An 18,306-nucleotide genomic window follows, 5' to 3' on the forward strand; every position below is an offset into this window, starting at 1 on the left:
CTTTATACCTTGTAACTTCATTTTTCTCATTTCTTTTTCGCACAAAAACCCATCTATATCCCACTGGTTTCACATCTTTAGGTGTGAGAATGATAGATCCGAAAACTTTTCTTTTATTGAGCGATTCAAATTCAGCTCGTATTGCTCCTTTCCAATGATCCCAATCATGTCTATTTTGACATTCCATGACAGATTTTGGTTCTGAATCATCATCATTGTTCATGATGTCATATGCAACATTATATGAAAATATCTTAACACGATTTTTCATTTCATTTCGGTTCCATAATATTTTTGAATGTGCATAATTAATTAAAAATTTCGTATTGACATCATCAATCTCCTCTGCAGAAGGAGTATTGATTTGTGGTTCTTCTTGAACACTTTCTTTTACCTCATTATCAGCTGAATTTCTTTTTCGATGATTTTTATCTTTGAAACCAATTGGTCTCCCACGTTTCTGGCGTGGCAAAGACTCAAGAGTGACACTTTCCTTCATGGTTTGCTCAATTCGGTTTCCAGTTCCAACTTTTCTGAGCTTTGCCAATATACTATTCTTTATCTTTATACCTTCGACGGTTAAGGTCGTGTACAGTTTTTGCTGCTGTATTCAGCTTGTACAGTTTTTGCTGCTGTATTCAGCATGTACAGTTTTTACTGCTGTATTCAGCTTTTTCAGAATTTAAAATATTGATTTGTAGACTGGGTGCTTTTCAAAATTTCAGAGTGGAAGATCATAATTCTAAGAGATAAGGGTTATATGTATACTTATAACTGTTGATGTAGATATGCCGTGAGATTTCAAAATACTGATTGCTGATTTCCCGATACTTGGTATGGCAATTCTCGTTATAAGATATGGATGAGTATATGGTAAGGTTTTAATGAACAAATATAATGATTCTTCGAAGAGACTCAAGTCAATGAGTAATGAAGTTGCTGGTAAGTTTAATGCTAATGTGGTGGAATATAAACGGACCCCCGGTAACGATGATGAAGGGGTAATCTTTATAATAGGGTTTATTTGAATAAATAACTTGAAGTTGATTTGCTGGAGCTGTCACAAAATTGGCTAATTTGAAAAGAAATTGCGTTGTTATTTTCGGAAATAACAATGCCAAAGAAGTTAGTACAGATACGTGTTAAACATTTATACAGGTTCCGAGAGTTTTTCAGGTGCATAACTATATGCGTAAATCTTTTCTTCCGTAGATGAAGTGCGGTTGATTCATCCTCCCGATTGAGGTGTTTTCAAGAATCACGAAAGGTTTGAACGCAGATTTTAATCGTCAGGATACAAATGAGGTTTAAGATGAAATCAAGTGGCAAACTTGAAGTATTATTTAGTTTCATATGTTATAATCAATATTTTAATTCATTTTAATTGTCCAATGTTGGTAGTCCTCAGTTGATTAGTCCACAGTTAGCTAGGAACAGTTAGCTAGGATTTTGTTAGCGTGGATTCTTAACAAAATTTCTCATAGTTAATTTGTTTGTTTCTAACAAATTTTATTCCGTCTAATGTTTTCTTCATTATGCCACTTGTTGGATTCTGATAGTTCAAAATCCAAATATGAAATTTGAATGGAAATGGTTATCCTGTGGCGAACGGATTCATATATCTGTGGATGTAAGTAGGATAAGAAATGACTGTTGAATCATATTTGAAGAATGTACAGTGTAACTTATTAATGTGAAATCTTAAATATTCCTCGGGTATTACCTACCCGTTAAAATATTTTTATCATTAACAGTTTGTACGAAAGAATTTTTAGTCACAATCTTTATGAAAATATATGTACATATATATTTTCTTCAAATGTAATCATGGATTTAATGAGTCAATATAATATTAGACTCATTTGATTTTCGATTTGAGCTAGAATAAGTAATCTCTAAAACTATTAGGATCCACATATTCTTCACAGAATATTAATGAAGTTATGGATCAATACTTCATCGTTAGTTATTAGGATCCACATATTCTTCACAGAATATTAATGAAGTTATGGTTCAATACTTCATTGTTAATTGTTGTTGGTACTCCTTGGTATCTATGATGCGTATGATATTGATGTTCATGGGACAGATTGTGATGTTGAGGTGTGGGATGCGGATGTTGCTGTTGGTGGTGGTACTGTTGTGCCAGTGATGTTGCTGAAGCTGGTACGTTTTACACTATACTTTTCAAGGCTACAACTCAGGTGCGAAGCTCGTTGACTTGTTACTCCGGGATGATTGTCGGTAGGAACGAGCGAGTGAATAAGGTTTAGAATTTTAGATAGAATATAATCGTGGCGAGATACTTTGGAAATGTGAGTGGAAATGGTATTACGAATAGGTTCGCCGGTAAGTGCTCCAGGTTCATCGTCAAGAGTTGAATTCGGTTGATGGAAAGGATCACCTTCTTCTTGTCTCCAATGATTAAGTAGGCTACGAACTCATCAGATGAATTGGTGATAGCTGATTGATTGATTCATTCTGGTGACGCTTCTTTTGGAGATGGAGTGGGACTCCATATCGGAATCCGATGGACGTGAACTAGTGGTGAGTTCCGTTGCATATGATTGAATAAAGGATTTTTCGATATGAAATGATTTTTGGATATCAGATGATATTCTAATTACATAGAATATCTTTGTATATAGAACAAAAAATTTCGTAGATTACGAAGGAATTTACGAAATATATCAGGCATAGTTTATGGTAGCAGATGCGCTAAGATATGGATTAACAGATACGCTAAGATATGAATTTTGTCTATACACTATTCATGCAGTCAATGCAGTAAGATGTGTCTAGACTAAGATTGGTAAGCAGGTAATTTTCGACAAGAAATGATAAGGAAAACTTTTGACATGCGGACCAGGTTCAAGTCCAGACTTATTAATATAACCTAACAACTACTAGGTCGAAGTCCAGACTTCACTAATGCATCCTAACAACTAACTGTTAGACACACTAATGCAGACTCACTAATGCATCCTAATAACTACCTGTTAGACACACTAATGCAGACCTGGTTCGCTAAGACCACCGCTCTGATACCAACAGAAACGCCCCGTCCTAATCCATCCGGACGAAGTCCATCTCGATTATAAACGATTCATAATATTTGATTACATCGCGAGGTACTTGACCTCTAAATGATACATTTTACAAACGTTGCATTTGTTTTTAAAAGACAACCTTTCATTACATCAAAAGTTGACAGGTATGCATGCCATTTCATAATATCCAACTATAAATGACCTAATCCGTCATTTACTTAATAATCTATAATGAACTTCAATGACTCGAAAGCAACGTATTTTGAAATATGTCATGAATGACTCCAAGTAATATCCTTAAAATGAGCTAATGCACAGCGGAAGATTTCTTTCAAACCTGAGAATAAACATGCTTTAAAGTGTCAACCAAAAGGTTGGTGAGTTCATCAGTTTATAGTAATCATTTCATTTTCATCATTTTAATAGACCACAAGATTTTAAATATTATAAAACATGCAGAAGTCCCATTCCAACTGCACAAAAAAAATATCTTTCATATGAAGAACACCTGGTGAGGATTCAAAATATAATAGTAACCATCTGTGCCGGTCTTTCACCCCACGGCTGAATACATGTGCCTTCAAAATATAGAACCTCTGTGCCGGTCTTTACACCCCACGGCTGAACACATGTTTATAAAATATAGGCCAACCGGTGCCAAAATGTCATAAATAATAAACCATCCACCCGGCTCGGGAGCTCATACGCTCTAACGGAAACCGGGGGCTAATGCGTGTCATAATAATCAACCCCAATCCCAGATAATTCTTTCATAGAATACAGTTAAGGTACTTGTGTCTATTGCATCAAACATTTATAAAAGCGCATGTATTCTCAGTCCCAAAAATGTAAAGAGTAAAAAGGGAATCAAATGAAACTCATCATACTGTATTTTGTAGTAAAAATATATATGACATCATTTAACAAGTGTAGGGTTGACCTCGAATTCACGAACCTATATTATTTGTATATATATTAAAACATATACTCATAATCGAATAAATATATATATATATATATCTTAATTTATATATTTAATTTGTGTTTATATTCAAAATGGTTATTATTTATGTAATTATATTAATATATGTATATAAGTAATTAATAATTTGTTATGCGTAATATTTATGTATTTAATGTTAATATGTTTATTCAATATTTTAAGTAATACTAATATAATTATGTATCAGATATGTTTTCAAGTATTTAAAAATAATATTAATAATAATAAATATAATAAAAATCATGTTAATGATAAAAATAATAATAATACTAATAATGATAAATAATGTGATAGTTTTAATACCAATGGTAATTTTTAACAACAATGAATATTTTATTAAGAGTACTATCTCTAATAATAAATGATAATTTTAATAATAATAATAATAAAAATGATAATAATAATCATAACAATAACAATAATAATAATAATGATAAATAAAAACTACCTTAAATAGTTTTTCCAAGAAAAAATGGCAGAGACTGGGCTCGAACCCACAACCTCCCGTTAACCCAACACTCCCTCTTACCACTGCACTGCTTATTGTTTTTTCTGAAATTATTCATACTTAAATATATTTAACCTCTATATCTACGTTTCCCTTTCTTAAAACACAAAACCCAGTTAAACTTCCAGGTCTGTTTAATCTGTAATTATTTTCGATGGACTCTCCTGAGTAATAATCATAGCAGCGATTAATAATTCATCATTATCATAATAACGTTTATCATCATTATCACGAATCATTATCATCTTTCATTTTCTTTATCGTGCAACACATATCATCATCGTTATTACTTCTCAACACCATTATCATAACCTTAATCCATCGTCATCACCATAATCATTATCTATTCTTATTCGTATACATCATAATCGAATTGTAATCATCCTAATCATAAACACAATCATGTCGTGATTAATATCTACATAAAATCATAATTATTTTCATTTCTAAACACCCTATCATCATCTTTCTGTACCTCATTCTTCTTAATCTAATTATTATTATGATCGTTCTCGTTTTACATTCATCCTCAAATAGAAATTGTTCTCATGATACATCATCATACTCATTGTTTAATCACAGAGAAACCTAGGCAACAATTTGTAGGGTTTCACGAAGAAACAGAAGAAAAAAAGGAAAAAAAAAATATAGCAGCGATTGTTTATGCCGTAATTTAGTCGACCCATTTGCTGCAGTTTATCCTAGGCCCATTTACATTCCAAAAATATGGCCCAATAACTAATGAAAGAAGATCACAACCCAATATATAATCTCGTAAAAACAACACGGGTTGTGCAATCATTATGTATTATTAGTGAGTTTTGATATAATGTTAAGTGGGATAGGGGTCCATGAATAAAGTGACTAACATGCGTTTAATAATCACCTTCTATTCTTCTTTACAGCTCACCTTTGGCAATATAAGATATTCCATCATCAATTATTCTATTCTTGTCATTGCAACACAATTATAACGAATGTAGCTGCAGTTTCTGGAGCAGCAACAATAGCCGAACAAAACACCACAAAAGAGATCATTCAACAAAATCATTACCTTTCATGCTCATGAAACAGAAACAGTTTAGAAGCTAGGTTTAATGACAGCGGTTATGGTGGTTTTAATTTAAGAGAAAGAGGTGGACGAGAGAAAAAGATAAGGTTGATCAAGGTTGGTTTCGATGGTTGTGACCGTAGAAACAGAAAATATTTGGAGAGGGAAGATGAGAGAGAGAGAGTAGAGACCGTGTGATCATGGTGTAGGTGGTGATGGTTATGTTTGTTTAAAGAAAAGGATTATAAGTATCGATTATTCGATGGTTTGCTGGGAGTAGGGTGATGTGTTCTCAAAGAAGAAGAGGAGATATAGTAGATGGGGATCGGGTTCACAAGGAAGAACAAGAAGAGAGAAGTTTAAGTCTTGGATTTCATGAAGTCAATTGATGTTATTGGTTGTTTTTGGTTCGATGGATGGCTGCAAAACACAAACGGGTTTCAGAGGTTTCAAATATGGTGGTTTTGTTTGTAGTTGAAGGAAAGAAATATGTAATGAAAGTATTATGGTTATTGTTATGTCAAAGAAGTTAGGGTGTTTATCCTTCATATCATTCAATTAATGATTTGGATGTATAGCAAGTTTAATCGACAGCAATATTCGTTCAAGAGATAAAAGATAGAAAAAAATAAAGAAGATGGTGATGTGCAACTGAAATTGTGATTTGTACTAACTTGAACAGAAAAGAAATCATCTACAGGTTGCTAGGGATTCAAGGAGTCGACAGCTGAATCAACTAGTACAGAAATATGGAAAATAATAAAAAGTTGAAAGAGATGGCAAACTGATTTTGGATATTACTGCTACTGGATTCGTTCTAGTACAGACGTTTGTTAAAGACAGAATTCAATTTATCAATAGATTGATAATGATATAAACATATTACGTATTTATTTGTTTGTTTATATATATAAGATTGTAATTATATATATATATATATATATATATATATATATATATATATATATATATATATATATATATATATATACTAATATCTGTATCTGTATTTATATATATCCGTATTTATGTAGGTATATATATATATATATATATATATATATATATATTAAATTCTTTAACTTTTGATATTTAACAAGTATAAATATTAATAAAGTAGTTAGTAATAATAAATGATAAATAATATTATTACTTAGAAAGAAATGAAAGTTTGTAAGTAATTTACTTAATAATACTAATATTAAAAATGATAATACAATTTTATTAGTTATAATAATGTTAATATTATTAATGATAAATATAATATAATAACTTATATATATCAAATTTTATATATATCCCTTGTATTAAAAATAATAATATTAATTATAATTATAACAGTAATAGTAATATTAATAATATAAATACTGATATTAGTATTAATGATAATAATGAAAGTAATAATTATATTATTACAATAACCATTTTTAACTTGTAATTATTTTCATATAAGTAATTATTATAAATTTCTATATATAATATTTATAACTTATTACAATATTCACATAATAGTTATGTATAGAAATTATATCTAATACTTATATATTAACCTGCAATTGTTAATATATATATATATATATATATATATATATATATATATATATATATATATATATATATATATATATATATATATATATATATATATATATATATATATATATATATATACAACTAATGGTTCGTGAATCGTCGAGCACAGTCAAAGGGTAATTGATTACATGAATACAGATTTCAAAACTTTCGAGACTCAATATTACAGACTTTGCTTATCGTGTCGGGAACATATAAAGATTAAAGTTTAAATTTGATCGGAAATTTCCGGGTCATCACATTAGTGATCCGACCAGAAGGTTATTTATGTACACACCCGACAAGACGAGTCCCGGACAAAGGATGACCGTGACATTACATAAAGCCCACCCTACCCGGATAAGTGTGTAGGCTATCGATACCACTTAGCAGGGTACAAAACATTGGGAGGTTATGAACCATATTATTACATAAAGACCTACTGAACTAAGTACGTCAGGCACCCGACAATCCCTACAAAATCATTTATGAACCGGTTGCAATCTTACCCGGTCAAGAGAATACGGTGAAGAAGCACTTAAATTAAAAAACATGTAAACTCCCTTTGCCTAAACAAGAGCAAGACACTCGTTTGTTACACTATAGACGGATCCACTACGCTCTCACGGAATAACCATACCTTTCCAAGATAGGTGTCTAGTCCCGGAACAAACACTTGGTCACGGAATTAGCATACAGTCCCGGAATAGGCACATGATCCCGGAACGAGCAAATGGGCTGCACGCCACGTCATCCCACGAATCTAGGAAAAATTTGTAGGATCTGTTTGTTATTCCAATGAAAGGGACATGTGCCACGTCATCCCTCAAAATTGGTGAAGTTTGTTATAACCATGAAAGGGACATATGCCACGTCATCATTCCCTCATAACACCTATAAATACATGCACAAGATCATTCATTACACAACACTGGATGCATTAATGTTACTCTGCCTAAATTTCTTACTGTAGCATTCTCCAGCTGAAAATACAACTTCGATAGAGATTCCGGTCGATATCGGAGTTAATATTTCCTCTAAGATATTGACTTATATGATCCAAATCGAGTAAGGTTAATCTCATCGTTTGTTTTACGCTCTTGAAATCCAGATTTCAAATCGGGGTTTGCACAGTTATTGGAGATAAAACATTCGATCCAATCTTTTCCACAAATCAAGCACTCAAATCTAAAATCCACTTCATACGTTACAATTTTGATCAAATGGTGCCACCTAAAAGTACGAACAATCCAATAAAACCAGGCAGAGAAATGGCATGCAAGAAAGGAACGTCTGATGTCAGTCCACAAACTTTGAACAAAGAAAATTCACCAACAATGGAACCACCCCAACCCCAGAAGCAATCGGTCGCTCACATTCACTCCGGTGAAACTTCAGACGACGGATGAACGTTTCTGGTGGAGACAAAGATACACAGGAGAAATCTCCAACTGGTAGCAGAAGATTGAACCTCAGCATCTCTGGTCCCAAAACCGGTGGTTCAAGCGGAATCGGATCATCCCATGATGACACCGAAATGATCACTAAGATGATTTCAGCTGATGTCGAAAAGCAAGTGATCGAGAAGTTGAACCACTGAAATTAGATCTCAGGTGATGTCGACGTAAAGAAGATGAAGAATTTGTTTATATTAGAGTTTATGAAAATAACGATTGGAGATGAAGGATTTTCAGGCGCTTGAAAATCTGGATACTGAAACAGAATTATAAAAATTTCCATATTACCCCTCCCTATTTAAATTAAGACTTTTAGAGAGAGAGAGAGAGTATGTGTTAATCAAGAGGGAAGAATTTTTTTTTAGGCAAGTAATTTTTTTTTTCGTTTTGTTTTCAAACATTAAGATCACATGAGAATACGAACATTTGAAAAAGACATTTTGTAATAAATCTTATTATTTTGAGCGAAAAAACGCCCGAAGAAATAAATCATAACATGCATTTTTAATTGAAAGTTTTTTAAGGGGTTAGAAATTAGAGTTTAAAAATTAGGGTTGAGAAATTAGAATTTAAAATTTAGGGTTTATGGTTTAAAAATTAGAGTTTAGATTAAATATTTTAACACAAACATTTTAGAGTTTAGCGTTTAGGGTTGACGTGGTAGACAATCAGCACTGATGTGGAATTTAAAATATTTTTTTTAACAAAAAAAATTTTGAATTTTTTTTTTCAAAAATATTTTTCTCGTTTTATTTTTTTATTTTTTAATTTTTTTAAAGAATAGTTGCATGTGCATTCATATGTAAGTACTCTGAGTTCTCTCCCACCCTTAATTTTCTCTCTCTCTCTCTCTCTCTCTCTCTCTCTCTCTTTCTCTCTCTCTCTCTCTATATATATATATATATATATATATATATATATACACACACATATATATATATATATATACATATACATATATTACCCTATTTTCGTTTAACCATTCAGGCTTGCCTGAGTGGCCACCGAGTTGCCCAATGAAGCACACCACCCGGGTTCAATTCCTGGCTATGCCAAATTGTTCAAAAAGGGAGTCTGACTAGAGGGTGTGCATAATGCACAATTCATCCGGTACCAGGTGTCGCGCTCGGGAGGCTTGATTACCCGAGGTTTTACCTTCTATGAGGGAGCTAATCTGTTTGTTCATAGGAGGGTTTCCTCGCTTACAAAAAAAAAAAAATATCAAACGTACAAGGTTGTTTTAACGATATGAAAAGAGCTAGCATATATATACGAGATGGTTTAGAAACTTTTGGATGAATACTTAAGTCATTATTCCTCTAAAATTACTATAAGTTTTTAGGGTGTTTTTATTTTCTCCTAATTATTCGTTACTGAATACTGAATTATTTAACATTTAATACGCTTGTTGAGACATCTGAATGAAAAGTGATGTTGAATCGTTCGACATTTATAGCATTCATTTAGAAATCAAACATGCTATTATTGTTATTCAAAATCAAGTTCAATTAGAAATTTAGATATTTCAGATTAACAACAAGGAGATGTCGTAGTGGTCTCATTCCATGGACGTCGGAGGTTGCAGACGTCTTGAATTTGAACCTTATCCGAGGGGGTTTTACCACACGCGATGTCTTGGATTCTTTGTGGGGTTTCATTCTGGGGGCGGTATGAATGTAATAGTTTGACCAAAAAAATCATTTAGTTAGTGGGTTGTGATATCGTGTTAAGACCCCGTTAGTGACTCCTAAGTGCCGTTAAAAGAAATCTTTTAGATTTTAAATTTTTAACGTTTGATTATTCTGCTATATTAATCACTCTTACCTTCCAAATAAAGAAAGTTCTTGACATAGAATATGACTTTTTTATGAGCAGTACGAGATCACTTGGGGGACTTAACCACCTACGCGTTCATTTATCGCAGTTGCATAACCTGTCTTCAACTGCTGTCCCGGAGGAAATCCGACCCAATCCGAGGACATGAGCGGAAAAACCCCCTCCTCCACTGCCCCCGCAACGGGATGTGCGAAAGACACCTTTGGGTGAAATTCAAGGGTAAATGGACAACTTTGTGTGCAATGTTGCACTCTACGAGAATCGAACATGTAGATCTCTCGTTAAGGGCGACAGACCTCTGTCACATAAGTTATAATACAAGGTTGACATAGACTGTGTATGCCTATTAGGTTTTTAGCATATGCAGAAAAGAGAGTAAAAATGATTCGTATTAATGCATTTTTAATTCCATAAAGAATTATATCGAGCTTTAGAAAAAGTTATCTAATTATCAACGACATGAGGGATATGGTTAAAATAATAAAGATAATGCGTGAGATAGTTTATGTGCTTGAACTTATTTATTGCTAAATTCAGTTAAAGGTAAATTAGGTTACTAATTAATTGATTTAATTATCAAAAAGAAAGATGGTGGTTTATTTTGTTTTAATTTTTTTTACTTAAATTCAAAGGAAAGTAAAGACTTCACGAAACTTACTTTGTTCAATTATAGTTACAAAAATCAGTTGTAGTTATCCTAGAGATAAATTTAATTATATTAGATACCATGAAATCCCTAATTAGTTAGTGAAAAAACTGTGTCCCACCCTTAATATGTAATATACTCCTTATATATATATATATATATATATATATATATATATATATATATATATATAAATAATAATCCAATAGTTAATTATAGTCAATTAGAACCATGATAATGATAATGATAATAAATATTAACATACCCTCATCACATACATCATCCCTCATTTCGGATACTTAGAAATTAAAATATTACTACCTCCGTCCCATTACAAGTGTCCACTTACTTTTTGCACACAGTTTTAGAAAATCCCACTAACTTCATTCTCCACCAATCAGAAATCTTCTCTCTCCAGAATAACCTCTTCTCATTGGTTAATATACAAAGTGGACATTTGATATGGGACGTCCCAAAATAGAAAGGTGGACATTTGAAATGGGACGGAGGGAGTATATATATTTTTTTTTTTTTTTTCAGCGATTGGGATCACTCGAGGGGGACTAAACCACCCATTGCGATCATCTCCGATTTCGACTATGCCGATGCAGCGATAATAACCCCGTCCTCATCACTGTCCGGGAGGAAACCTTGAAACCGATCCAAAGGCACGGCCAACTAAAACCTCCTCCCCTTTACCCTCCAAACGATATGGGAAATGTGATGTGGGTGGACACTTCATGACATAGATGAAATTGTGTTTTTCTAATATGTAGCCAACGGGGTCGAACTCCTGACCTCCCTTAAAGGAGACAGGCCACCAACCGCTACAACTTCTAGTTTCTTAATTATTCACACTACACATTGTTAGGCTCAATATTTTTTAAATGTAATTTGTACTAGAAGTTAGAGAGTATAAATACTCTATTTGTTAGCTTTGACCTTAAGCTTGCACCATAAATCATCAACTCCTCACACCTTAGAACACACGCTTAGCATTCTCACTCAACCGTAACCTCCTTAACCTTATGAATTTTGTCACTAAATGTAATGCAAATTCAGATTCACTAACAACTTCATCATCGTATCTAGGGGCGGAACAAGTATGGAAGGAGTAGTTGCACGAGACTGTTAGGAATTCGGTAGTGGACCCTAACAAGAACATGTGATTTACAACAATCACATAACCCACATACAACAAACGAATAAGCGATACGATAAATAAAAGCATAAAGGACACGGATATTTAACGTGGTTATATCACAACTCGTATCGCCCAAAGTTTTCGAGACAAAACCATCTCGCACTCGCGTCATCAAACCCGAATAACTTCATCTTGAAAACTGCCCAGATTCGAAAAATCATATCTCAAGATCCAATGGTCAGATCCGCCTCAAATTCTTACCACATGTAGATCCGTAAGTCTACTATCCACGGACAAACAATCAAGTCGATCCAACGGTTAACGAACCCGTTACGAATTTTCTACTACACCAGCTCCTGGAACTCCGAATTTGAAAGTTCAATCATTTTTTTTGCACGGGATCGTGAAAAACGAGAACGATCCGACGCTCGGATCTTCCGAAAAATCTCTTCTTGTTTTTTATGCAAACAAACTCTATCAAACCGATCCCCTTGATTCCGTAACCTTCACGAATAAATCACCATCATAATGCAACCGTGCGCCTGATTACACTATAACCCGCCAGAATCTGACAAACTCTTGTGTGATCAACTTACTAGGTACATAGACATACCCTAAGTTCACCGCGATCAACTAAATCTCTGGATCATGATATATGTTGCAAAACACAAAACCCTAATCGTCATTTCTTCTGTTGATGATATCCGAATCATAGACCAATCGTATATCTGCTTTCAATCGCCGTTGTGCCCGATCTTCAACCCTTTAGCTCTTGATACCACTTATTAGGAATTCGGTAGTGGACTCTAACAAGAACTTGTGATTTACAAAAATCACATAAACCACATACAACAAACGAATAAGCGATACGATAAATAAAAGCATAAACGACACGGATATTTAACGTGGTTATATCCCAACTCCAAACACGGAGAAGGGTTTACTCTACGGGTGCAAACCAGAAAATTTTTCTTATTATTTTTATGCACATATGTTAGGGTTACAATAGGGTGTTTATATAGGCATATCTAAATAAGGAAACAACTTAAAGAGCAAGAAAACGCGTTTTTTCTCGTCAGGCTCCCGGATAGGTTCAAGTCGCACTGCGGCTGGAGGAGCCGCGCCATGGCTTAAAGCATGATTTTGAAACTGACAGCATTGCAACCTTCAAACCTCAATCCAAGTGTTGACCCATGGCGCGCCTTAATGAGCCACGGCTCACCTTAACACCAAAACACACTTTTTTCTTGTTGTTTTGATATCCTTCACACATTCAACAGGGACACCACTGAAATACATGATGTATTGGAAAATTTTTAAGTTTTTAACTAGTGACATCACTGGATAGTGTTAATTTTTCTGAATGACACCATTAAAATAAGTTATCTAGTAATTTTTTTTTCATTTTTAACCAGTGATACCAGTGGATAACTTGCTTTGGCTTTCAAATAAATTTACTTATTCTTTTCTTTCTTGACTTTGTCCGATTCTTCATCCTTGTCTAGAATGACCTCATGGATTTTGAGATTTTCAATGAGTTCATTAAGAGACAAATTTTTCAAGTCTTTTGACTCATCTATTTCCGTCACTTTAGGTCTCCATTTAGAGGGTAATGCTCTTAAGAATTTTCGAACATATTGCTTGTTCGTGTAGATAGTACCTAATGTTTTCAAACTTGAACAAATATCGTTAAATCTAGAATAAACGATATCAATTTTCTCATCATCCGATATAACAAATTGTTCATATTGAGCTGCTAATAGTTCAATTTTATTTTCAATGACTTGCATATTTCCATGATGAGTAACTATTAAACTATCCCATATTTCCTTTGCATTTTTAAGCATAAAGACCCTTTCATACTCTTTTCTAGGCAAAACATTAAATATGACTAGTTTAGCTTGATAGTTTTTCCCTACATCTGTTTTATGTTCTTTGGACCAATTTTCTTCGGGTACAATTATTCTAGTTTTTCTATCCTCACATAGTGTGAATGGAACATAATCGCCCTTAATAATGATGTTTCAAACGTCTATATCTTTAGCACGGACATATGTTTTAAATCTTTGTTTCCAATAGAAAAATCCTCCACTCTCAAGTAGTGGAGGTCTTTGCATAGAGGAACCTTCACTATAGCTCAAACTCTCAAATTTTTGTTCCATGATATATAACTCAAAAGTTTGCAAAAATTAACTTTTATCTTAAAAATAACAATTTTAGCAAAAAATTTAGAGAAACCGCTCTAATACCAATTGTAAGTAACGAGGAGGGGGGGGGGGGGGGGTGGATACTTACTTAGTACGATTTTTAAAAATTTTTCAATTTAGAACTTGAGATTACTATAGTGTGATTTGATTAGTTTGTTCGCAAGTATGATAAATGAAAAGATAAGGGATAAGAGAACAAACACAGAGATTTATAGTGGTTCGGAAAGATGTTATTTAATCTTCCTTAATCCACTCCTCAAATCTAACGAATTGAGAGTTAGTTTCACTATGATGCTCCAAACTCGATGGAGTGTCCAGATACAACACTAGCTCCTCGATAAGCTGCAACTTATGAACTCTTACAGCCCTTTGAAGAATTCACAATCACCAAATGCTCTTACCACAAGATCCTAATGCTACCACTAAGTGAAACCTCACTTATCTTCTAGATCCCTTTAAGAAGATAGTTTACAAGTAAACTCACAACTAAGTTTACAATCACTCTTGCTTGAATCACTCTAAATAGATTACAATTATATTTGAATGATATCAGTAAATGTATGGAAGTTTAAGTGCAAGAGGTGAGTCTTCAAGTGCTCCAAGGTTTGGCTTTTATAGGCAAGAGAAATTCAAACCCGGATATCTGCGGCTCACCTCACGGTCGACCGTGCAGTCCTGATCTCTGAATTTTGTAGCCGTTTGAGATCTTTGACTTTATCTTTTTCCCTTATTGGATGGTTGCAAATAGATGAAAAAAACATCTGAAAAGACCTGCATTACCCCTTTTATCTTGAAAGCATTCTTTGAGGTTGACCTTGGCTTGAAAGAGGAAAGTCACATTGTACTAGAGATGTGTCATTGATTTCCTTTTAAGGAAAATGCAGAATTTTGATCTCATGACAACCACAAGCTTTCAAACTTCAAGTCACAAGTCTTCAATCCTTTTATCAACATTAGTTTTGAAAGTATGTGCACTCATTGGATACTTGCAACCTTTCAAATTAGACTAAGTTAGTTTTATATGTAGACTTTTGGGAGTTTACACTAAACTCTCATTAAGCACATGATTAGTGCTTAATGGTTAATCAAGTGGAGAACATCTCTTTAAATGGGACTTAATGACCATCTTATTGCTTTTAATTTAGATTTAAAAAGGTACCCTTTGAAACAAAGAACTTTTAGCCATACTTGTGTGTTTAACATTAATCATAAGCTAAAAGTGTCATTAAGGCGTTATTAAGTGTGATTAACCAAGATTAGTGTTTTCGTGAGCAAAACTAATTTGAATATGAAGGGGCAACTATTCTAAGCATGTTTGAATAAGTTTTGTAAATTATAGATGCCCTGAAGTAGTCAAACATTTTTCGATCAAAAATCCGGACAGGAGAAACTGCGGTCGACCCACGGCTGACCGTGGAGTCGACCGTGTACCTTGTTTCGAAGAATCAAGGTGCTGGGTATCCACAGTCTTACATGCGGTTGACCGTGGTCCCGACCATTGTTCCGTCAGTAATTTTCAAATGACTCTATTGACTTAACGGTTTTGTGTATTGGTCGTAAACTAGAGATTATGTAGGCATGTGAACTTGTGTTGTTCTATACGTTTATTTAAGCACACAAGACTTGGTGTCATCATCAAAACAAAATGGTTAAGTTTTAAATATTAATATTGGATCACTAACCAACAGACTTCACAAAAGGGGCGCTCTATTCATCGCTGATGTTGACGAAGAAGAGGCAGGCGCAAAGAAGATGCGCGGGGACCAGGGAGAATAGAAACGTGCATCCGCTGCTTTTTTTTTTGGGAGTTGACAGCCACGAGGCAGTACCCATAAAACGTTTGTATAGTTTTGAAAATCTGCCGCTACTCCGTCTTAATTATATGTCTAAACTTTATGTACTCGCATGTTTGTAATCGTCAACCACTTTACGCTATAAATTATGGTAATTTGTTAGCTTTGTAATCGTTCCTAAAACAGTTCAGCATGTAAACTATGGTCACTTTGTAACCTTATCATTCTGCAATTTTCAAGTGGCGATATGCAGAATGCTTAATGAATGTGTCAGTTTAACTATTTGAAGCCTATACAATTGGTGTCCTTCTATTTGATGCTTTTTGCAATCGTTGTACTGGTTTTTAAGTTGTTTAAGGAGGTTCGGGTTGTGAAACTCTTAATAATAAACCGTGGAACTGGGACATAAGGTTGATGGAAAAAAAATAACGAAAACTATTAACTAATAACAAACACCTATTTAATGACTCAAACAAAGTTTAAATTTTTTCGGTTTACATGACCTTTCGCTCCTATTGATTGATTCCACCTACTTAATATGTTAGAGTGCAAATGACTAGCATACTTAAAACATTGCATAGTTGTGGATCACATACAATATTTATGACCTTTTAGTTTTTGGTACAAGCCCACTTGGTAGCGCATTTAGAAGATGCTATTTACTGGATAGTTTTGATCCGGACCGTTTAAAAAAATCAATTGAAAAAAATAGGAAGTATATTTAATATATTTACAGTCAAAATATCTCGTCACCTGCTCAAGTACCAAATATATTGCAAAGATCTCTTCACCTGCCACCATCTCTTTACTTTCAAAAGCTTCTCAAATACAAGCATCTCCCTCCATGATGAAATCGGGTTAGTGTCTTTTCTCGAACAACATTTTGGTTAGTTTACAGTAAATGACACACTTTACATTCATAACAGGGTTTTTCCATGTGAAAACCTAATAAATTTGGATCAAGGTTTATCATCACATCTTTTTATATTAAAACTTTAAAATCAAACAATGGATCTGCACTTTATATGGATTTATGTTTTTTATTTGCACATGAATCTCTTTAATCTCATTTTTTTTATGTGTAGTTAATATCAATGTTTTTCTTTGCACCTACACGCATGCAGGTGTGAACCTGTAAAATATGTTGTAGATTTAAGTTCATATCAGCTGTTAAGTTGCCATAATGCATTTGTATATATTCTTTCATTATCTACAGAATCCTAGCAGTTATATTGTTTAGGGTTTAATTTATATGCCAAGAATATTTATTATGCACTTTAAAGCTACAAACCTAACTTATTTTGCTTAGGGTTTATAATAACAACATATATATTTATTCAAAAATTTTAGATGAAATAATTGATCTGCGCTCCAAATGCAATTTGTGTTCTTTGTTTGCACATAAATGGATTGAATCTTACAAGTTACAATTACATAGATGGACATGTAATGCCAACACCAATGATATTGCTTAGGCTTCACATGCCAACAAATTGTATTGTAAACTTTAGAGTTGGAAAACTAATTGATTTTGCTTAGACTTTATAATAACAACCTATTTTGCTCAACAGTTTTGAATGAAGCAATCGATAGGCGCCCTAAGTGCAATTTGTGTTTTTCGTTTGCACATAAATTGATTGAATCTCACAAGGTGTGATGGCTCGAAGGTACACACAATGAAGGTCAATATTCATTAATTCATGTATTTGGATTCATCTTTGATTATATAATAACTTATAGCTGAAGTGGTTTCCATTTTCGTTCGTATCAAATATGTGCTATTTTTTTTATAATTGTTAGCTTTGTTTCAGTTTTTAACAAGTGGTTGTCGAGGTCTTCATAAGTTTACATATTTTGTAATGCTTCGAGGTTTATTATGAATTTAAGTTCATATCAAATCTAAATATAAATCGAACAGATGTAGCTGCAGACAATCATGACTGTACAAGTCAACCACGCACAATTGCCAATGACCAGATCACTAGAGCTGAAAGAGTGAACATCTGGAGTACTGTTGATATTACCTACATCTTCTTGAA

At 33.4% G+C, this 18,306-nt stretch overlaps 1 protein-coding gene across 1 annotated transcript; it reads right to left on the minus strand.

Moving 5' to 3' along the window:
* Nucleotides 1–13,721: 13,721 nt before the first annotated feature.
* On the minus strand, nucleotides 13,722–14,429 carry LOC139901367 (uncharacterized). Its single transcript, XM_071884089.1, has 2 exons — nucleotides 14,319–14,429; nucleotides 13,722–14,276 (listed from the first exon to the last, which is right to left on the minus strand). The coding sequence occupies exons 1-2, from the start codon at nucleotides 14,427–14,429 to the stop codon at nucleotides 13,722–13,724; spliced, it is 666 nt and encodes a 221-aa protein (XP_071740190.1).
* Between the last annotated feature and the right edge of the window lie 3,877 nt (nucleotides 14,430–18,306).

This window comes from Rutidosis leptorrhynchoides, chromosome 1, assembly GCF_046630445.1.
Source record: "Rutidosis leptorrhynchoides isolate AG116_Rl617_1_P2 chromosome 1, CSIRO_AGI_Rlap_v1, whole genome shotgun sequence".
Taxonomy (NCBI): Eukaryota; Viridiplantae; Streptophyta; class Magnoliopsida; order Asterales; family Asteraceae; genus Rutidosis; species Rutidosis leptorrhynchoides.